At 37.5% G+C, this 24,326-nt stretch overlaps 1 protein-coding gene across 3 annotated transcripts in view; it reads left to right on the top strand.

Annotated features, from left to right (window-relative positions):
- Positions 1-24,326, top strand: part of mrtfab (myocardin related transcription factor Ab) — an 81,413-nt gene that overhangs the window by 4,939 nt on the left and 52,148 nt on the right. For 2 of the 3 annotated variants that reach the window (XM_059324327.1, XM_059324328.1), the window contains exon 3: positions 7,603-7,788. In XM_059324327.1, the coding sequence (XP_059180310.1) occupies positions 7,665-7,788 (124 nt within the window). In that variant the 5' untranslated portion in view covers positions 7,603-7,664. Of the gene's footprint in view, positions 1-7,602; positions 7,789-13,384; positions 14,116-24,326 lie in introns of those variants that run through there. The other variant, XM_059324331.1, reaches the window with a different exon arrangement.

The raw sequence follows: 24,326 nt of genomic DNA, 5'->3' as shown, positions 1-24,326 counted from the left end.
ACATCTCAGACAACACTGCCTCATTGTTTTGAGGCCCGCTGTGCACTAACGACAGAATCCCCATCAGAACCCCACAGCTTGAAAACACATATTTGCAGAGAGAGAGATCAACACACACACACACACACACACACACACACACACACACACACACACACACCAGCAGCAGCAGGCTGTCTGCCTTTGTAAACAGCCATTAGTGATGTGCTGCCCAGGTTACTGGGCCTGTTCAGTCCAGAGGAGTGTTTCATAAAGGAAGATAACCAGTTACACCAGACTCACTCCTGTAAATCAGGAAAATCTGTTCCATAAAGCAGGTGCAAATAAATGGACTTGGGTTACAATGGAATATATATACATAATATATATCCCTCCCTCTATAACGGATGGGCAACAGGAGGCCCAGGGGCCGCATACGGCCCGCACCCTCACTTGAAGTGGCCCTCAGTACAACTACATGCATTTGAGCATGAAATCTTAAAAGTGCAGTGTAAAAATGCACAAAATTACTTTTAATTAACCAATTAATGTTGGTCTGCTGTTCTTGCACTGAAAAAAAAGAAATCACAGTAAGTGGTTATTTTTTATTGAGGTATTTTCTTTTCCATAAAAGAAAATGCTGCCTGTGATTGGGGGTGTGTGGGAAAGTCTGTGATCTGAGAAATAAAATACTGGAATCTGTTTATAATATAGTACCACCATAAACATTTCACATATCACAGTTCACCTTGAGTCATTGACATTTAAAGGTTATTGTTATAAATGGAAGGGTCCAATATCCTATAGGATGATGATTTTTATTTGAACATTTTCTCAAGATTTGCATAAAATGATTCTACTTTAAAACATTTTTGTTCATAGTCTAAGTCAGGGATGGGCAACTGGAGGCCCAGGGGCCACATATGGCCTGCACCCTCACTTGAAGTGGCCCTCAGTACAACTACATGCATTTGAGCATGAAATCTTAAAAGTGCAGTGTAAAAATGCACAAAATGACTTCTTGCAATTAATGTTGGTCTGCTGTTCTTGCACTGAAAAAAAAAAAGAAATCACAGTAAGTGTTTTTTCTTTTTATTTGCTTCAAATCTTTTGTATTGCTGTTTATACTGTTATACATGCATTTGAGCATGAAATATGTTAAGTTACTGCCCTGTAAACATATTTAAAATTGCAGTTTCATCATATCTGGTTAAGTGTACGGTCCTATATGTGGCCCTGTGGTAGTGCTGATGAAAAATTGTGGCCCCCTGCAGCATTTAAGTTGCCCATCCCTGCTCTATAGTTTAAACTGTGACAGCCCCATGTTTAGGCTTAACCAGTTTGTATTACAAATGTAACAGCTGGTCTGAAACACAGTGTTCATACACAGCAGTCACTCATTACTGCTGTATTGTTAACAAACCCAAAGTCTGCATCAAGCTACAACACATCAAACTTTAAACACAATTGGTATCATTTTAATGTTATGTAAATAGGGCTGGGCGATATTTCTAAATTGAAGGGTATTGCATTTTTTAACATGTTATTGCTCATCGTTGCTTTTTCCTACAAATTAATAACAGGCCTTTGTGCAGAAGAAATTCAGGCGTGTCACAGCAGGAAATGATGGCTGAATTCTTTATAGCTGCTTCAGTTTCATTTCTCACACTTTCATGACTTCCTGGGGCACTTGAATAGAACAGAGCCATTTTTTGATAAAGCTATCATGTAAAACAAACATTGTGAAAATTTCAGCTTGATTTATCAATTTGATCTCACAAACACCGTAACAGTGGAACACAGTTTATTGCTTTGAACAGCAGTTTGTATGTGATTTTGCACATTTGTCAGATAGCAATGACATCATTGTTAATGTTGTGATAATGAAGTGTATTTAAAGGGATGGGTTGGATTTTCTAAAGTGATTAAAAAAGAGATTTTTTGGCCTTGTAATTATTATTTATTAATTATAATCTATATAAATTCTACAAAGAAATACAAATTCAGTGCTTTTACTTTAAAACAGCAGTTTTTCATGTAGTGCATTACTTAGATTGTTTGTTATTATGTGTCCTCAGTTTTGTATGTAAATTGAATCATTCGTTCCAAGTAATATTCTCTAAACCAGTTCATTGGCTTAATTAGTTGATATTTCCAAGTAAAATGTAATTGAGGGACATCAGTGAATCTGCAATTTACTTATTTATTATGAAATTATTCATAATAAATATTTTCATGAAAGTATTTTCATGAAAAAATAAGTGGTTCTGTTACATAAATATTACTTAGAAACAGCCTGAGTAAAGATTACAAACACTTTCCGTGTGGAAAAACTTGCCTAGTTTCTATTATAGTAAATGTCACTCCAGTTTAGAGAAGCAGGAGTACCAGCACAGAAGTTAAGTAATGTACTGCTGTGGACTAAACATGTTTTAGCCACCTAAAAAAGTCAATATCAGTTTAAGGGCTATATATTTTTTTAATCATTTGGCTGGTTTACCTTGCGGTTGAGAGCCCTGTTTAAGTTTAACTGGGGGAAACTGTGCTTCTTCAAAACCACCAGACTCCTCTGACTAAAACAGTAATTCTACCTTGCAGAACATGTGAGTTTCTGGTCTGCTGCTGCCTTGGCTAGCATGTGTTATTGTGTGACTTTGGTGTTTTAAAGAGTTAGTTCAGCTTCACCAAACTCAAGCAATAACATAAACTAACAGATAGACAGCAGTAGACCAGCAACTCCTGTGTTCTGCAAGGTATAATTACTGTTTCTGTCAAAGGAATCTGGTGGCTTTGAGGAAAGCAAGACAGATAAAGCGGCCTTATTTTCCTTTATTTTCCAAAAGAGCTGTCTGATGTCTGATTCTAAATATAACACACTGAAACTGATATAGATTTTTTTCTTAGTTGGGCCTTTTTTAACTGGCTAAAATACATTTGGCTGCTGCCCCCATCAACAGCAGAACATTTCTCTCTTTTGTTTCACTTCTCCTGCCTGCTTCTTGAATATGGTACCTCATACAACCCCACGTAAAAAAAATCTGAACTATCCCTTTAAACACTAAATGAAAGCTGTGTTGTCACTTGTACCAACCAAGTAACCTGCCAATCATTTTGTTGAAAGCATGTCTTGCGTGGCGAGGGTCCTTTCTGTTACCTCAGAGTTGTTTCTTTACATGTTGGATCTTGCACATGTGCATTTATTTAGGATAGAGAGGAAAGTTCACATGTATTTATATTGGAACTGAGCCCAGAATGTCATGAGTGCAAAAAGCTCAGCTGAGAGTCTGCACTCACAGGTGGTCTATAGCATGATACCAAAGGTGCTCTGTTGCTTTGTTTAAGAAAGTGGTTTTGTCAATTCCCATTCTATATTTTAATCTATTTCCTGTATGTGTAAAATATATTGTTGTGTAACAAAAAACAGCTGAACTTCAGGACCGGTTCTAGGCAGTATATATGAGGGGGCATTCAGAAATGTGAAGGGGGCATCATATGTACACGTCATGCTCCAGCACTTTTTTTTCTGTGCGTATAGTAACAATGCTTTCTTCATTGGTCTAGAAGTGGATTACACTTTTTTTTTTTCTTTTTTTTTTAAATCTTTATTGATAATTAAGGAACATTACAATCATGAGGTCAGACAAAAAGGGATTTCAAGAAACAAACAAATCTCATGAAACAAAGAACTAATCAGGAGAAATAGTCGTAAAAAATAAAATAAATAAAAAGAATAATAAAAAGAAAAGAAAAAGCGGTACATACACTGATCATGCAGAGAGTACGAGGTACATAATGTCTGAACATTCATTTTTTTTTTTTTTTTTTTTCACAAATGACAGAAATTTATTCACTGAACATTGAATACACCAGGGGGTTCAAGAGTCCATTGCCAGTCCTTTAAAATTAAAAGATCAAATCAAACGTACAGTAAGTGGATTACACTTTGTCAGGCCTCTACCTTCAGACCTGAAGACTAAGCTTCTGCTAGTTTAGCTCTTCAGGTCACTGAGGCACACAAACCCCCTGACCACAATAAGGTGGCAATCCCTTAGGGGGGTGAAACTGAAAAATAAATAAATAAATTAATAAAATAAAATAAAACATCCTTCATCCAGATTTCAACCAACAATTGTGTATCGTGTGTCCTTTTTTCGGCTGATTTTTCCGCTACTGCAGATAATTTTGTCAAATTGTAATATACAGTACAGGCCAAAGGTTTGGACACACCTTCTCATTCAATGCGTTTTTCTTTATTTTCATGACTATTTACATTGTAGATTCTCACTGAAGGCATCAAAACTATGAATAAACATATATGGAATTATGTACTTAACAAAAAAAGTGTGAAATAACTGAAAACATGTCTTATATTTTAGATTCCTCAAAGTAGCCACCCTTTGCTTACTAGAATATAAGACATGTTTCAGTTATTTCACACTTTTTTGTTAAGTACATAATTCCACATGTGTTCATTAATAGTTTTGATGAATCTACAATGTCAATAGTCATGAAAATAAAGGAAACGCATTGAATGAGAAGGTGTGTCTAAACTTTTGGCCTGTACTGTATATTAATTTGAGTATATTAAAATGTGCTTTCTCAACTTCTAAAAATTTGATTTGAGGGGGCAAGACATTTATTTAAGGGGGCTCAGCCCCCTCTTGCCCCTGCCTAGAACTGGCCCTGCTGAACTTTCTCACAAGTCTCTGACTTGTGACTGGAGTTAGTCTGACAAGTAAGCCCCACTTCAACTTTTAACTCTTAGTTTTTTTACTCTTAACTCTTAACAATTGTCCCCAGTGGGGGGGATTTGAAAAGATGCAACATATATTCTGTCTGACACAAACATGCACATCTTTTATAGCTTCCTTTATGAAATACCTCCAGTTCTGGGGCTATGTTGTTACATGGTTTGAATGTATGTAAATTGCACCACGGTTGTTAATAAGTCAGAGAAAAAGCTGCGGCCACAGCAACAGTTGTAAAAGCTCAAACATGCAAATTCTTCCCTGACGGCTGATGAAGGCCCCTGGTCTACAGCCCTGCAGAGACACAAACACAGACAGAGAGGAAAAGAGACGGGCTCTGTTTCCTCCGACTAGCTGTTTGACTTGTTGCAGCCTGTAAAGTGCCCCAAGTACCATTTATCTTTATTTTTATTTAATGGCTTTGTTGAACACTCAACTCTGGATTGGCCAATAAAGACAGTCTGGTGTAGTAAATTTCAGATTCTGTTTATTGATGATGTGATAAAACAAACCTTTTATGGGAAAACACAACAAATGGAAGAAAAAGAACATAGGTTTAGACCAAGGTTAAATTTAAAAACTTTTGCACATTTTACCCTGACAAGTAGATTCAAAAAAGTTGGGACACTGCCAAAAATGTACAGAAAACATCATTTTTTAAATCTAAAGTTTCTTAGTTTGAGTATTTAAAATCTTGTCTTTGTACTGTAATCATTTGAATATAATTTGCAAAGGATTTGCAAGTCATTGCATTCTGCTTTTATTACGTTTTCACAGCTTCCCAACCTGTTTTGAATCAGTTTTGCCACAGTCCCTCACAGCAAACAGCTGGAAATACACAATGAGGAAACCACAGGATGCGTGTAAAATGTTATTGAATGGTGTGCTGTGATGGCCTGGTGTTTGCTATTTTGCATCAAAGACAAACATTAGCCAGAAAGCTCATGTGTTCATAAGCTAGATCATAAGCTGCTTAACTGTCAGATAATAAAATGCTGCATCGGTACTGAAGTCCCTGATGTTATAAATTAGATACGAGATAAAACTAAACCAATGCCAAAGCCTGTATTGGGTTTTATATGTCATGGTTTGTTTTGTAAGAACTAGTGTTATTGCACATTTGGATTAACAATTCAAGTGTGTTTTGGTAGTTGTTCTTGTCTGAAAAACTCTTTCAGTGCTTGTGCACATTTGGGTATCTGACCCATAGTCACATGAAGGCTCATTAGATTCTAAATGTCTCCACCCAAAACTTGAGAGCTGCCTTTGCAAAGATGCACCATCATTTTCTCGCAAGCCAGTCAGAGCAAGTCAAGTCAAGTCAAGTCAAGTCAATTTTATTTATATAGCCCAAAATCACAAATCACAGATTTGCCTCAAAGGGCTTCACAGACTGTACATGGTACGCAGGGCCGGCTCTGGGGCCATAGGCGACATAGACGGTCCCCTAAAGCGCAATCTGCTCGAGGGGCGCCACCAGTCACCCTCAAGAGAGAAAAAAACAAAAATAATTTCCGATGCCCATTGTCACCTTCCCTTTATGTTCTTTCTTAAAAATAATAAATATTAACAAAATAAAGAAACAGATAAAGAATGACATTTTGTCACTTGTGGTGCTGAGTCACGTGACGTGTGGTCATTGCCTTGCCCCCCTTTAGACAGTCAGATCGCTGTCACACATTATGTTTTGATATATCTTGCAAGATGAAACGGCCATCAAAGCTCTCCGGAGCGCAGTATCGAAAGAGAAGGAAAGAGGAGAAGAAGTCCCAATATTTTTTTCAATGCCTTTTTGTGTGAAGACGTTTCATTTGTTTTAGCTTGCTAGCTAGGTTGAAATAAAGCAAACACTAGCTTAACACAACACATTTTTTGCGTGGTTTTGCACTTTCATTGTCTCTTAATTTGTTAGCGTCTCCAGCTGTGCTTCTTTGCCAATTGACTTGTAAGATAATAATTATATAGACAGACAGTTGTGTTATATAGCCTAGTTGGCACCATGGGCAAACAAAAACGGGAGTTCCACCCTCCGTGAAACAGCAAGCGGAGCTGCTCAACACCAATGGATCTCGCCTAGGGCACCAAATGGGCTAGAGCCGGCCCTGATGGTACGACCCCCTCAGACCCTCACATCGGCCAGGGAAAAACTCCTCAAAAAACCCTTTTAACAGGGGAAAAAGAATAAGAAACCTCAGGGAGAGCGACAGAGGAGGGATCTCCACCGGAGATCTCAGGCAGGCGAGCTCAGTGGCTTCTTTTAAATCTCTTTTAAAAACTCACTTTTATCGATTGGCTTTCTCTTATTTTCCTTTTATTATTGTTTATTTCCTTTATTACCTTGTTGCGATTGGTGATTTTAAATTTTACATTTTTTTAAAAAGTTTTTTAATGTAATTTCTTCTTGTTGTTTTATTTTGTTGATGTCAGTAAATTGTATTTGATATGTTGTATTTCTGTTGTACAGCACCTTGTAACTTGTTTTTGAAAGGTGCTATATAAATAAAGTTATTATTATTATCTCCCACGGACAGACGTGCAATAGATGTCGTTGTACAGGGAAAATCAACAAATAGAGTAGATAGAATAGAGTAGATAGAGGTTGAAGGGGGAAAAGGAGGGAGGATAGAGAGATGGTTGAGAAGGAGAGAGAGTCAGAGAGGAGCAGGAGTTCTGGGAGGAAACAGCAGCAGGTGAGAGCAGACTGAATATATTCAGACAAACAGTATGAGGAAAAAAAATCACATGTTTTTGAACATTAAAGCATGTAAACATGTTCTAGTTGAACCCCATATACGCATAATATGTCTCCTTTAATATCAAATGGAGCTCTGTGATGAGTCATTAAACTATTAATGTCCTTTTTTTTTTGCTACAGGTCTCTCTGTCACCCTGGCAACGCTACACCCACAGAGAGGGGAGGAGCCAAGTCCTGTTAACATGGAAGTCCCCGGGACGCCGGGCTTGGCCTCGAGCCCGCAGAGCGAGGCGGTGACCAATGAGCTCCAGGAGCTGTCCCTTCAGCCAGGATCTGACCCGCTGCCTCTGCAGGAGAGGAAGAATGGTGAGACTGTGGTGCATGCACACTTTTTGTCCTTTCACTCACCAGTGCTTTAATCCAAGACTTTAGTACTTGGTTGTGGGTGGGCTGAAGCTGTAACACAGGCATGTTGGCTCAATTTTTCGAGCATTATAGTCTAATTTTATCAGTCAAAAGTGTTAAAAAAGTGTTTTGGGTTCCAAAATTGGATTTTCTGACACTTCTATGTCACTAATCCCTGTCCATTCACTTGTTTGGATGTTTACTAGGGCTGCAGCTAACGATTATTTTCACTATCGATTAATCTGTCGATTATTTAAACGATTAATCGATTAGTTGTTTGGTCAATAAAATGCTGAAAAATATCAATCAGTGTTTCCCAAACCACAAGATGACGTCATCAAATCTCCTGTTTTGTCCACAAACCAAAGAGATATTCAGTTTATTGTCATAAAGGAACAAAGAAACCAGAAATATTCACATTGAAGAAGCTGAAATCAGAGAATTTGGACTTATTGTCTTTAAAAAAACTGCTCAAATCAATTATTCGATTATCAAAATTATTGACGATTAATTTAATAATCGATTATCGTTCGATTAATCGAATAATTGTTGCAGCTCTACTTGACTTGACTAGAAAACCTGACCCCCTAAACTGGGTCTAAAGAACATTTAACACCACTGAATTACTCTGTATATCAGCTTAGTTATAGTTTGTATATGAAAACAGTCAATTGTTAGTTATATTTCTTCATTAAAACCCTAAAATGAACAAATATGTTAACTTTTATCAGCCAGTTCTCTCTAGTTGTATCATCTTAATTTAATAATCGATTATTGTTCGATTAATCGAATAATTGTTGCAGCTCTAGATGTTTACATCACAGCATAAGCATCGTTATATACTATTTTTCAATGAGATCAACAAAGGATGAATTCATGTTGTATTTATAGATTGTTTTCTGGCTAGAGGGACATTTTTTTGAGTGTGCAGGACACACTGCCATCACTCTGCAGACCTTGCAGTCCAGCACTCTTGCCACCAGATCAAGTGAATATTTCAGTGCAGCACTACTCATCCTTCACAGAAGTGCCTTATTTCCAACATAAATTCTTTCAAGCTAAAAAAGTTGCGCACGGAGAACATGTTACATAAGTTGAGGCTAAGTCGAAAGAGGGGAAAAACACTTATGTTTCTGCTCGAGAGGCAGAAGTTAAATGTCAGATGTGTCTGTACGTCTTGTTCATTTGTGGAGAGGCTACCTCACTGCAGAGGCTGTTTCACAGATTTAAGTGCTCAGGTCAGAACTGTGTGTGTCTGCGTACAGACTCTCTGTTTGCCCTGAAGTCTCCAGAAAGAAGGGAGTGAAGAAGCTGCTGTTTGTAATTGGCTTGCTCCTCTGCTTTGACCTCTTGTTACAGTAGATTAGACCGTGCTGCACATTTGCTGGGTAGACTTAAGACTCTGCAGGCCTTTTTTTGTGTGTCTGGAGTTAGCGAACCGTTTACAGCACTTGGCTTTCTGTGCAGCAGCTTCCTTAATTTGAATCATGGTGGAAAAGTTGATATTGCAGCATTTATGCATTTAGTGTGTTTAGGTTCACTCAGCCAAAGTACAAGTGAATCAGAGCGTTTAAATTAAAGTCATGAGGATGAAAAGGTTTTTATTGGACAATGTTGTTTATATGTGAGCTTTTGTTTGACGGGTTTAAATACATTTGACTCAAGTCTTTGCAAGTTAAACTATATGCTTTGTCTTTTATAGAGAAGTAATAGCTGAGTATGGGCACATAGAGCTGAACTAATTAATCTGTTTAGTCAATCAGCAATCATTTTTAATTAACCTTATATGGCTGTATTTGTATGTTTGTGTATTTTTTGTGTATTTATGTTTCCCCTGCTGTCCTTCCCACAGCAGAGCTCTCTTGTTCTTCAGAGGCAGTCTGTTAAGTTTACAAAATAAAATTACAAAAATCGAAACAGCTTGGTGCATGTTGCAACTCCCTATCAGATAAACACATGGACTGAATGAGTAGTGTTTATTTTTAAGGGTATTGAAAATCATACCGTCAGGATTTCTAAACACCTGGTACATCCTGATACCACCCAAGTCTAGGTTGTAAATACCTGCCTCCTTTTTTACACATAAAACTGGTTTAGAGGTTGTTTCCTGTTGTTTGTTCTGATTATGTCATCACAATGTCAAAAACACAATTTGACTTGATGCCGCTATTTAGTGCCACGTGACATCTTTCTCACCTGACCAAGTTCTACAAAACTGGTGGGGATGCACTCTCAGATTCAAGCCAAAACTAAAGCATTTAAAATTAGGTGCACTTCAGCATGTACTGCTATTGCTACATTCAGTCTAGTGATTTTGAGAACAATGTGACAGCACAAATCACAGATTTTTTTATAATCAGACGTCCATACAGACGTAGAAGCCATTGCTCCACAAAAAGCCATTTGTTAAAAAACTTTTTTCGTTATCCGCTGTTCATAACTTGGGCTTCCACTGTAAACACTGACTTCAGCAGCCTTCATGTTTACCTTCCCACACAGTGTGCTGCATCTGATGTCTTTGTTTATGTTCTTCCGTGCATGCAGGTATGTTCTGGACCATAAGCAGTTCACACTGAGTCTGATATAGGTCCCATTTAAAAAAAAAAAAAAAAAAAAAAAAAAAAAAAATGTGGTACCACAAGGATAAAAACAAAGACCCCAAAATTGAACAGAAATATTTTTATTAACAAGAAAACTGCAACATGTAAAAATGAACAGAACCACAGGTTAAATATTTATAATTAAAAGCAGTTGTGCAAAAATAAACTGCAACTATGATAACAAGCTTCAGATACTCGATACTTTTGAAAATGAGTATTGTATCCACATACAACGTTTTAGTAACGATACTTTTCTGAGTATCGATACGTTTGACAACCCTACAGCCAAACAAAAAAATTGGATCAGAGCAAAAAAAAAACAGTAACAGTTTTTTTCAGTAAAAAAAACATCTAAATGTTTCTGCCAAGTTCAACCCCCCCCTCCTCCCTGTGGCATGTCATAAGTCTGTTCATGTTGTGAATTGTATTATGCCTATGTTGCTGAGGTTTTTTTCATAGTTTTTTCTTCCTTTCCTCTCCTCACGTGTGCTGTATTCCTCTCTCTTCATACTGTCTTCCTGTCCTGTTTACCTCTGTCATACTGTTTGTGGGTGTTTTATACGTTTGGACGGGTTGATGGCTTAATCTGGTTGTCCTTGTACTTGTTACTCTGTGCAATGACAATAAAGGCAGAGATATCAGAGCAATGGTAACCTGGGATCCTGTAACACACATACACACATTGGGCCATTGTTTAAGCTGGGCGTTGGCCACACAGCTTTGTGGAGACAGAGTATGTTGACCTGCTGTTTCTCTCCTGATTTGTCGAAAGAGGAAGGTTAAGCGAGGTTGGATCGGTAAATGATTTACCATCTTTAGGGGGGTTAAAACGGCGGCAGACAATAATGCACAATAACCGGTACAATAAAAATCAACGGTTGAAAAAGAAGCACAGCTACACTGCAAAAAAAGCCAACTTGTATTTTTTGCCTAAAACAGTGATTTAAGTTGGTAAAACTTGGAAATATAAATTATTGACATTTAGGGCAATAATGTAAGTTAGCACAACAAAGGAAGCCAGTTGTCTGCTCAAAAACAAGTTTGTGAGTTGTTGTTACTTATATCTTTAAGTTGGGGTTCACAACAAGGGACAATAGTTCTGCTAACTCTTATTTCTTTGTTGTGAAATGCGGGAAAGCGGTGAAATTCTGTCATTAGCGAAAGCTAGTGGCTAAGTGATGCTAGCGGCTAAGTGATGCTAGCGACTAACTGATGCTAGCGGCTAACTGATGCTAGCGGCGCTGCTTGTTACAGCTACAAGAGTAGCCATTAGCGTATCAATGCTAACTCAAAATTGTGGTCGCAACATTAGCCAATTCAGCACATTGCAGAAGTTAGCAGAAGTAAGGATTAAAAGTTATTACAATGTAAAATTTTCACTTTTAGAAAAGTTCAAAAATCTGAATTCAGAGTTGAGCAAACTCAAAAACAAAACTTAAAATATTTAGTTTAATTGTCCAACTTCAAATTTTATCGAAGTTTGTTGCCTTGACATTTTGAGTTCACCCAACTTTTGTTTTTTTTGCAGTGTAGCTTCACTGCAGCGGAGGAAGTAAAATAAGACATTTTTTTTAGGTTTGAATATTCCAAGTGATGTTGACATCATCATGTTTATGAACTGTCCTGTGACTGCTTGTCATAGGACCGTGTTTACCTCACAGGAACACACAAAGGCACAGACTCCCACAGCCTGAGGCCACCACTCCCAAATCTAAACAACCCATGCTCTTGTTGACCTATTCCTTACACATTTCATTCTGCAGCCTAGAAGCAGGCGTGTTGCTGCAGGCACCGCTGCAGCTAATCTTACATTGAAGATGCTTTCAGAGCACCAGAGATACTCGCTGCATGTGACTGCGTGTGCATTTCTGTACACATTTGTGGCAGTGAAACAGAATGGAATGCCCCCATAGTAAAAGCCTATCAAAGCTTTATCTCTGACAGCAGGTTATGCAATGTGTTTATCACACAAAGTTCCTTCCTCTGTTAGGGACAAGCGCATGGAGATTTATTGAAACACTGAAATGTGTGGTGTGTGTGTGTGTATATAGAGAGAGGTGATGTTTTTTTCAGGATGAGGATCAGAGGCAGATGTTTAGGTCCACATGCATTAGTGACATAGAAAACAGACACAACCAGAGCCTTTTAAGCAGTTTCCCATTAGGGCTGGGCGATATGGTCCTAAAAGAATATCACGATATTTCAGGCTATTTTTTGCGATAACGATATTCTTGACGATATTACCAAATACTTAAAAATATATAGAAAATATGATTTTTTTTTTTTTAGTCTGTATAAATAAATAAAAATCTAAAATGTAGTGTGAACAGTCCATAGAGACTTTTAAAAAAGGACTAAAAACATTCCTTTTTAGCAAAACCTTTGGTTCCTCCCATCTAGATTGTTTTTAGATTATGTATGTATGTTTTCTGTTTTTAGCTGTTTTTTTTTAAATCCTTTTTATAATTAGAATGTTATGCTTTTAACCTGTAGCACTTTGAGATTTCCTGTAATGTAAAGTGCATTACAAATAAAATGTATTATTATTATTATTATTAAGTGCAAATCTCAACAGTTGCCAAATACAAAAAAAAATTACTGTTGACTCTTGAGTATGAACAAATAATAAAATTAACCATTTAGGGGTTACGGGGGCATATTTTAATGATTTTGTAAAGGGGAATAAAGGTTCTTGTATGTTTTATTTAAGGCATCTTATTTTGACAGTCTTCTTGTAAGTTCTGTGGTGGATTCTCTTAACACACTGTGCTCTTATTTTGAAAGCTGCATGTGTTTAGCGACAGGGAGTAAGTAGCTTTTTGTGATTAAAACAACTTTAACCACTACATCAAGAAGCAGGAATGTTGCCAATATCATGATATGCATTTTTTTTAACCATAAAAAAAATATAACGATATTATGGTGAACGATACGATATGGCACACCCCTATTTCCCATGATGTCTAAACTTTCCTCTGATTGTTCCACACTTTGATAATGCGACTGAGGTCATTCGAAACTTTGAGGCGGAGAAGCATGTGTGGGAGTGTGGGCCGCAGAAGAAGGAGGAAAGGGAAGAAGAGGGGAGGGGGAGGTCACGTTTGTAATGGCAGTATTGCATAACTCGCCAGAGAGGGAATAGAAGGAAAGCGAGGGAAAATGGAAAGGGGAGAAAAAAAAAAGGAGGGGGTGCGTTACTGTACTTGAGGAGCCGAGGCTTGGCACCGGCGTGTTTTTGTTCTTTTTGACTTTTAAACCGGCTGCAGACGAGTCACTAAAAGTTTTTATTTAAGCACAAGGGAGCGGGAGTGAAACGCGAAGGTGTTGCCACGGAGAGATCCGAAACCTTTCAGTGGATCTTTTCCAAGGAGCAAAAAAAAAAAAAAAAAAAAAGGGGGCAGACACACAGACAAACACACGCCCTCTCTGTCAGGTCGGGGCGTGCACACACTTGTAGACAGACACTTCAGAGAGAGAAAGGGAATGTGAGGCGCTACCTGTGGAGCTGCCGGTGAGAGGAAAACGTATTTGTAGCTTTTTTTTTTATTGTTTCTGGACTTCTCTTCAGCACCTCTACTGCTGTTTTTGTTACACTTCTTACTCTGCTTGTGTCTGGAATATGACTCGTTAATCTTGCCGGGAAGTTTCCCCTTCAGCATGGTGCAGAGGGATATGCCTATCACGTCAGGTAAAGTTAACACGCTGGCTTGTGCTTTTATGTCTTTATGTGAATTTAAAAAAAAAATGATGACAGTGATCGAAAGTTACTTGTGAAGTTTAACTTTCAGCTTTGCTCACAACAGGTGTGGTGTTTGCATGCATCCGTAACTGTTAAGTGTATTGACACTGCAGTCTCGTGTGTACTGTACTTGTTTGCATGCCAATGGCTGCTCTGCATTGATAGCTGCAAAAACTAACCCTTTCCATTGACACATACCATTGCTATCAACCAAACTTAATCAGGTTGTGAACTGATAATATTAAGAGCCTGTACACTGTAAAATAAGTTAGTTTAAGAGTCTCATTGAGTTGCAAATTGAGCTTACAGTTTAGTGCATGAATGTAGTTTTCTGGGTTTTACCCCAGAGGGTCCCCAGAACGAGGGGTGTGCCATATCGTATCGTTCACGATAATATCGGTATATTTTTTTTATGGTTAAAAAAAATGCATATCATGATATTGGTAACGTTCTTACTTCTTGATGTAGTGGTTGAAGTTGTTTTAATCACAAAAAGCTACTTACTCCCTGTCGCTAAACACATGCAGCTTTCAAAATAAGAGCGCAGTGTGTTAAGAGAATCCACCACAGAATTTACAAGAAGACTGTCAAAATACGATGCCTTAAATAAAACATACAATAACCTTTATTCTCCTTTACAAAATTTCATTAAAATATGCCCCCGGAACCCCTAAATGGTTATTTTTATTATTTGCTCATACTCAAGAGTCAAGAGTAAAAATTTTTGTATTTGGCAACTGTTGAGATTTGCACTTCACACTACATTTTAGATTTTTAATTATTTATACAGACTACAAAAAAAATCATATTTTCTATCTTTTTAAGTGTTTCCTAATATCGTCAAGAATATCGTTATCGCAAAAATAGTCTGCAATATCATGATATTCTTTTAGGGCCATATCGCCCAGCCCTACCCAGAACAGGCAGGGCAGTGGGGCCAGGTCTGCAGGGAACACTCCTGAGCCTAACTGGGTGGATTAAGGTGTCGAGCAGGCTGAAAGGTGTGGTTGATGAATTGGGCTTTTTCCTCAAAAAGTGACACCCCCCTCCCCACTCCCCTCAAACGCAGCTGTCCTGCCACGGCACCACTGCTCCCTGAGGACTGGCTGCAGGCGGGGGGCCAGGATCCAGACAGACCTGGAGACTTAGCTAAGAGAGAAGGAACTCACTGATGGAGCCTGGATCTTAAAGGGGGTTGGGGGAAGAAGTAGGCTAGAGGCGTCACAGACTCTGCTCCAGATTTAAGTGGAAATGACCCGCTCTGTTCAGTCAGAAAAGATTGTTCCAGATCATGACACGGACTAGAGCTACTGCAGAGATTTCAGAGATTGATCGTAAAATGATAAATGCAGCGAGACACCGTGTTATGTGTGCAAACACAGTGTGTCCTCAGGAAGCCTTGAAGAGTGATTTTTAATCTCGCGCCACTGCGTCTTGAGAGTCTGCAGGTTTTTTGTTCCAACCAAACCAAATGGCAGCTTATTTTACTTGCTGTACAAACAGGGAAAGGGACTATTCAAAGAAAAGGCTTCTGTAATGCAGCTTGAGTTGAACACAGACTAGTTAAACCCAACAGGTCTACTGTTTAAATATCAGTCTCTGACCGGACTTTATTGACTGCTTTTATTCTTATAGACGTGAATAATCTATCTTCATTTTTGGGACTGGAACAAAAGGACGGTAGTCCTTGAAAAATGTTGAAAAATATAAATGAACAGGGACTCTGTGGTAGACTCTGGCTAGGTTTGGTCCTTGGCCGATTACATCATTCACACTTGTAAACATGAAGAGATAAGGATCACGTCCCTTTTCGTCCCCACCCTTGCATAATGGCTTTCTTTGCCATGTTGTGTCATTAGTGTTGCTAAACAGGAGGGTGAAAATGATCAGTTTTTCCATCAAAAAATGTAAAAATGTAATGTAATCTGAGCCCACAGAGATATAGTCGCTTTGCCGCAGGGCAGTGTTTAAGAAACGAAAGGCAAGATATATAGCGTGGCTGAGGCTAGCCTAGCCCGGCAGTGATTGAGGGAGGCTGAGGGTGCTGTTATGTAACAGATTGGGACGCTGCCAGCACTAGAGGCCCAATAGCACTCTGTATGGCTGAGAGTAGGAGGAGAGAGGAGAGGGAAAAAAGAGAGAGAGAGACTGATAGATAGCAAGAAAGAGGAGGAATAAGCAGCAAATAACTAAAAGGATTAAAGCATACAGAAGTACTGTAAAACTGGACATAAGGGAGGAAGGAAGGAAGGAAGGAAGGAAAGAAGGGGGATCTTATGTTTCAATCTAATCCAAACACAGCAGCTGCAGCAAACACAATCCAGCTGCATGCCTCCACGCCACTCTGCAATGACTGTCATGGCATTAGATAATCTTCATATTCCCAGGACAACAGAAGGAATTAACCCTCTCAACCCCGAGCTGTTTCAGGACGTTATTTCCTCTGTCACATCTTACTCACTGCTGCCTTGTTTACACTGCAGTATATATATATATATATATGTCCTGCACCTCTACAGAAACAGCACAGTCATGGCGACAGCAATAATTAAATCGATATTGTACATGCAGTTCAGTTTTCACAGATTTTTTTGACGTGACTGTTGGCCTTTTAGTTTTGCTTACAAAGTAGGGCTGCAACTAACGGTCATTTTCATTATGGATGAATCTGACGATTATTTAAACGATTAATCGATTAGTTGTTCGGTCAATAAAATGTTGATTTGATGATGTGCTCAAATCTCTTGTTTTGTCCACAAACCAAAGAGATATTCAGTTTATTGTCGTAAAGGAACAATGAAACCAGAAATATTCACATTGAAGAAGCTGAAATCAGAGACTTTTTGTCTTTTTGTCTCTGCTCAAACCAATTATTCGATTATCAAAATAGTTGACAATGAAATTAATAATCGATTATTGTACGATTAATCGAGTAATTGATGCAGCTCTATTAAAAGTGCAGTATTTCACATGTTTTTTAACAGGATCTGATTAGTGCAAAAGGTTTTGTTGTTGTTTTTGTGTCAAAATTTTAAATAAGTAATTAAGATTTAAGTAATTTTTTTTAAATGAAGTGTCACAATTTTAAGCTTCTATTGGTCAACACATATGATCACTTTAAGGACATTCAGAAAGTAAGAAACCCAACGATAATGCCTTTTTTTGTGTATTTTTGGCAATTAAAAAAAAAAGAAAAGAAAATAATAATGCTTTTCAAACCCACGGGCGGGTTTTTTGGGGTACAGAGGGTGAATTTGTTAAAACAATAGCAGCATATTTATTTTATATTTCATTTTATTTTTATTAACAAGAAAAATGCAACATGTAAAAATTAACAGAACCACAGGTTAAATATTTATAATAAAAAACAGTTGTGCAAAAAGAAACTGCAACTATGATAACAAGCTTCAGGTCTGAGGTAGTGCAAAAAATAAATATAAACAATAACAATTAGAACAATATTTTGAGCTTGTATGCTGTGCACAATATAAGGCAAGCTTGATAAGTCGACTTTTTTCTTGGACTTCAAGAGAGAAAATAACACTTTCCATCGATACTTTTGAAAATGAGTATCGTATCCGGATACAACGTTTTAGTATCGATACTTTTTAGAGTATCGATACTTTTGACAACCCTATTCTGCACACATCTCCGCTCTCTGCAGCAACATTATGAAACCAGCTGAATCTAAACAGCAGGAGAGAAAATAATGCTGTCATTCCTCTTGAATGTAAACAGCTTTCAGGCTGATAAACATACAGGCAACATATTTATGCAACTGAGGCAAGTTTTGCGAGAGGCTTAAATCTTAAACGTGTCCAGCACTCCACACACACACACCCACAGACTATGCATGACTCACCGGTACACACAGACACACAGACACACACACACACACACAACTCATGTCACTGCTGAGGCCTGGACATGCACTTACAGGCTTTGGTAGCCTTGCTTTTTTTTCCTGACAGAATGGTATTTCAACAAGCAGTAACACACTTTGCATCTTTGATTTGTGATTCAGTAAATTCCTGTTAGATAATGAGAAGTGAGAGAGCACAACCAAACAGCCTGGCTCAGATCTGTAGCCTGAAGCTAAAGAAAAAAAAAAGCGCTTTATCAGCTTCGTAGGTCTGCTCGTAGCAACAAGAACACGGTGCCTGCACCACCCACAGGTACAAGCCCACTCATGTAGCTCAGTGATCTTTAAAGACACACAAGCATACACTCACATACCTTATAACATGCACGAAACAGCTGAGCATGCAAAAACATGCATGCACAGAAATCATACGTACATTTTCTAAATCATTCTGTGTACACATTTGAACAAATGCCCACATGTTGTGCAGGGCGGTTCGGGCAAAGCTGCAGCAAACGCTCACATATGCACATTTATAATCGGTGTTGTGGGAAGCAAAACTAAAAATTCATGCAGCATCTTGTGCAGACAACGTGATGTTTTAAAATCACAGCAGTGTTCTTGTTTTGCAGCAAGTTGGAGTGCTCCAGCTTGTTTTTGAAGGAGGCACTAAGTATTGGACTTTTTGTAATTTTGTAGCATAACCACTATATTCTCTGCTTTTAAAAGCAGTTTAACCCAACATTATCCACTACAAACCCTCTACTTTTCAAATATGTGAGTTAGGGTTTGATTAATCGTCGATTATTTAGACGATTAATCGATTAGTTGTTTGGTCAATAAAATGTTGAAAAATATCAATCAGTGTTTCCCAAACCACAAGATGACGTCCTCAAATGTCTTGTTTTGTCCACAAACCAAAGAGATATTCAGTTTATTGTCATAAAGGAACAAAGAAACCAGAAATATTCACATTGAAGAAGCTGAAATCAGAGACTTTTTGTCTCTGCTCAAACCAATTATTCGATTATCAAAATAGTTGACGATTCATTTAATAATCGATTATTGTACGATTAATCGAGTAATTCTTGCAGCTCTATTAAAAGCGCAGTATTTCACGTGTTTTTTAACAGGATCTGATTAGTGCAAAAGGTTTTGTTGTTGTTTTTTTGTCAACATTTTAAATAAGTAATTTAGATTTAAGTGATTTTGATGAAGTATCACTATTTTAAGCTTCTATTGGTCAACACATATGATCAGTTTAAGGACATTCAGAAAGTTAGAAACCCAACGATAATGCCATTTTTTTGTGTATTTTTGGCGATTCAAAAAAATAAAATAATAATAAATCATTCTGTGTACACATTTGAACAAATGCCCACATGTTGTGCAGGGCAGTTCGTGCAAAGCTGCAGCAAACGCTCACATATGCACATTTATAATCGGTGTTGTGGGAAGCAAAACTAAAAATTCATGCAGCATCTTGTGCAGACAACGTGATGTTTTAAAATCACAGCAGTGTTCTTGTTTTGCAGCAAGTTGGAGTGCTCCGGCTTGTTTTTGAAGGAGGCACTAAGTATTGGACTTTTTGTAATTTTGTAGCATAACCACTATTCTCTGCTTTTAAAAGCAGCTTAACCCAACATTATCCACTACAAACCCTCTACTTTTTAAATATGTGAGTTAGGGTTTGAGAGGTGCAGTCGTACACACACACACACACACACACACACAGTTAAAAGTTCCTGCTGTCACATCTCTCAGCCGCACAGACAAGAGGACATGTATCCTCTAGTTGGTTTACTTTGTGTCTTGTCTCCAGCTCAACATGCGCTGCTGTGTCTGAATAATAGAACAGCCATTAGCCTGTGACTCACCTGCTAACACAGAGTAAGGCTCACTTAACGTTGGCTGATGAATGTAGCAGAGGTCACTGTGAGCTCGTTGTGTCGCTAGAATGACTCACCGTCACTGTGGATGACAGCGTGAGGTGAAGGCAGCGTGCTGCTGTCGCTCTGCACGATGTGGTTAATTTAGCCTATGTGTGTAAGTGTGTGTGTGTAAGTGTGTGTGTGTGTGTGTGTGTGTGTGTGTGTGAGAGTAAAACAGGAAACCTCTAATTTCGAGAAATGTCAGAAATACCTTCAAAGAGAAAATCGTTTAATGTCCAAGTTAAGGCCTTTACACACCGGGAGAATTTTTTTAGTGTGATTTATCTTCATGTCTATATATTTTTCTTTTAACTGTTGTTAAATCTATATTGTACGTACAGTTCAGCCCGATTTTCACAGATTATTTGACGTAACTGTTGGCCTTTTAGTTTGCTTAAAAGTGCAGTATTTTTCGTGTTTTTAACAGGATCTGATCAGTGCAAAACTTTTAAATAAGTAATTTAGATTTAAGTCTCACAGTTTTAAGCTTCTATTGGTCAACACATGATCAGTTTAACGACATTCAGAAAGTTAGAACCCCAACGATAATGCCTGTTTTTTGTGTATTTTTGCCGAATCCAAAAAATAGAAAATAATAATAATGCTTTTCAAACCCACGGGCGGGTTTTTTGAGGTACAGAGGGTGAATTTGTAAAAAAAAAAAAAAAAAACAATAGCAGCATGTTTATGAACCATTGTAATTCTCCTTTGAGAACATACTTTTACTTAAAAGTAGTTTAACATTTACACACCGGGCACATTTTTTTAGTGTTATTAATCTTCATGTCTATATATTTTTCTTTTAACTGTTATGTCGCTTAAATGCAATGCAAATGTTTTGCGGCAAAAACGTTTTTTTTATGGAAGACAGATTGCACTACAATCATTCACATTGTACGAAAAGGACATTCACTATAGTGCAGTCAATGGTTAAGAGTTAATCCTACGCATTGAGTGTTCATTTTCTTTTGTGTTCAATATCTTTATTGAGTTTTTCATAATTTCAAAATAAAGAGAAATACGAATATAAAGCAATTGGCTGGAGAAACGTGAATGGAAGGTTATGTTATGTATTTAAAAAAAATAAAGCTGTACAGTTTCTGCTCCTTCGCATATATACAGCATGTCATTATTTTCATTCTTGATCATTTATCACTCCTTGACAAAGGCAGTGCATATCCAGCCCACTCCTTCTGTTCTTACCTTTCACAAGCCTTGGATGTATATACGTCCATGTCTAACTCTTTACCAGAGAGAAGTTAAATCCACTGAGTGCATTTCCCTAAAAGGACACTCAGCAGAATAGCTTTCAGTAAATCAAGGCTATACAGCAACTGACTGACCTCAGACGGACTGCCAGACATTACTTAGAGTCAATAGCAACCCAATAGTTGGTCCTCTGCCTGCGTTGATGCATTTCAACCCTTTTATTAACCCATTCAAGCCGGGAAAGCTGATACATCGTTTTGTAGTATTTGTAGTTTTTTCCACCTATTTTCAGCCTCTTGGCCAATGAAATGCATCAGAATACATGTGGGAGTGCCGCAATGCAACATGGGACTTTTCCAGAACTTTGAAATCACCACCAAAAAAAGACACAAAATGACTAAAAAAAGACACAAAGGGACACAAAATGACCAAAAAAAACACAAAATGACCAAAAAAAAGACACAAAAAAACTAAAAACAGGTACAAAATGACCAACAAAAAGACACAAAATGACTAAAAAAAAAAGACACAAAGAGACACAAAATGACCCAAAAAACCCCACAAAATGACCAAAAAAAGACACAAAAAGACTAAAAACAGGTACAAAACGACCAAAAAAAGACACAAAATGACTAAAAACAGATACAAAATGACCAAAAAAAGACACAAAATGACCAAAAACAGACACAAAAAGACACAACATGACTAAAAAAACACACAAAATGAGTTAAAAAAGACACAAAATGACTAAAAAAAGACACAAAAGAGAATACATGTGGGAGTGTCGCAATGCATCATGGGACTTTTCCAGAACTAAAATCATGGTGGAAGACGACTATAGCGGAGGGAGCTCAGATATAACAGCTATAAGCTCTCAAATACTTTTTGAATTTCATTTCTATCTGCTACAGAGACTGAAAAATCTATTATTTAGTAGGAAGAGTTGACACTTCTGTTGAATTTCCAGAAAACCTTCAGGTTTTAGGGGGTTATTTTAAAATCGCCCAGAGGTTTTACAGACATTTCTTCCCCAGCCGTTTTAGACTTAAATGGGTTAAACAAGTTTTGCAACTGTTGCAAAACTGCATCTCTGCTGTTATGAATAGTTTTGATGCTAAATAGTTTCAATAGTTTATACGTCATGTCCCCGGTGTATAAAGGCAGTCAGTGTGGGAATCGATTTCTATTTCTTGTCCACAAACAGGAAGCTTTGTTGATAGCAGTAGATAGCATCAACAGTGTTACCAGACTCCAGAGATTCCAGGAAAATCTCTGTCTCATCAGTTTGTTGCTCTTTAACTCTGACAACATGGCAGCCAGTGTGCCCACTGTCACACCAGACTACAGAACACAGCTGTTGGTGCTTGGATTGAAATACTCATGGTCATCTGGGATTTATAATCACAAGATTCCTCTTAAAACTCATGTCCTCACACTCTTTTCGGGAAGCGTTTTGAATTTTTTAGCTTCAGTATTGTGGTAGCTCAGTAAAAACAAGGAAAGTTTAATGTTTTGTCCCTTTTTCTAATGTGGTTTCAGTGATGACAGTCTCTTATTAGTCTCTAAATGTCTCTTATAAAGACATTTTTATCAGCAACAAACACCAGACATAACAAAATATGAGTCGTCTTGGAGGCAGACATAGAACAAAGTACAGTACTTTTAAAAAAGGTTCATTTTTGGAATTTATGGAAAGCAGCAATCAATGGATAAAGGGAATGAATATATTTTCGTCAGTCTTTTTTTTTTTCTTTTTCCGTGACATTTCGTCCATACACACGTAATCCTGCATCAGTTTCTGTCTCAAACACTGATAAAATAGAAACCTGTGCAGCCGTCAAAGGTCGGTGTCTAATAAAAACCCTGTCGTTTTGGTCGCTGGAGTAAATTAACAGCCAGGCTTTTATTAGATGTTATATACAGAAAGCGGAGGGGAGGGGAAGGCAGGAAGAAGAAGCCTATAAAACCCAGAAGGAAAACACCAGTAAGAACACATCCAGTATGTGAGAAACTCCTCATTACCAGCATGCTGCATATACATGCTGCAGTATCTGTAGCTGTTGTCTTTATTGCTATTTCTCTCCGTTGTGTTAATTGGCTTTGGTCAACTTTCTAATGCAGCCTGTCTGCCCGGGAGGTAGGGCTGGGCGATATGGACCAAAAGTCATATCTAGATATATTTAGGCTGAATATCGATATACGATATATATCCCGATAATAATAATAATCACAAAGTGAGAGCAAATGTTCAGTCAAAATCAAAGCAAAATATGTCACAAGTCATTTTATTGAAACTTTTCATTTAAGTGAACATAAATACTGTATAACAACAGGAGTACCTTTTTTTTTTAAATCAAAGCTCCATAAAGTACACATTTAAATAAAAAAATATCTTATAAAAATAAAAATAGCCTATGAAAAAAATATAGGCCAATCTTTTTCTGAAATAATACATTTATATATGAAAAGAATAACAAACATTACAAAAGAACTGAATATGACAAACCCTAGTAAGGGCAGCATTTATATAAAAAGAAAGAAAATTTTTTGAACTATATCGATATATGCGATATGGTCTAATTCCATATCATTGAAATACTTGCAAATTCCAAATTTCAACCCTAGAGAATATCGGAGGGTATTTAATACAGCCAGAATGTGTAAAAAAGCATACGGACCCGGGGGAGGGGGGTAATATTTTGAGAAAAAAGTTTACAAGATTAAAGTGGCAAATCTACGAGAAAAAAAATGCGCAGATTTATGAGATTTAAAGTGGGGAATCTGCAAGAAAAGCCTTTTTTCTTGTAGATTTGCCACTTTAATCTAGTAAATTTGCAAAGTCACTGAAGAATAACTCTGTTTGTATGACTGTTTCTTCCAGATTTTTCCTAAATTTTTCATTTTTACATTGGAGATCATGGTCAATAAAGTGAATATTATTATATTATTATCATACTGATTGGTCAGATGTCATGGTGCCTGATCTTTGCTGATTACCTGGAAGAAAAATCCACGTGGTTCTACGACCAAACAGAGAGACATGAGGACCCCATTTAATATCCACTGAAGTTACCAAATACGGTTCTTCGCCCGATAAAGGGTTAAAAACATATCGATATATTTTATATATGGATATAACGCCCAGCCGTACCGGGGGT

The sequence above is a fragment of the Centropristis striata genome, chromosome 21 (assembly GCF_030273125.1).
Source record: "Centropristis striata isolate RG_2023a ecotype Rhode Island chromosome 21, C.striata_1.0, whole genome shotgun sequence".
Classification (NCBI taxonomy): Eukaryota; Metazoa; Chordata; class Actinopteri; order Perciformes; family Serranidae; genus Centropristis; species Centropristis striata.
The sequence above is the reverse complement of the archived record's forward strand: the minus strand, read 5'-3'. Positions and strand labels throughout refer to the sequence as shown.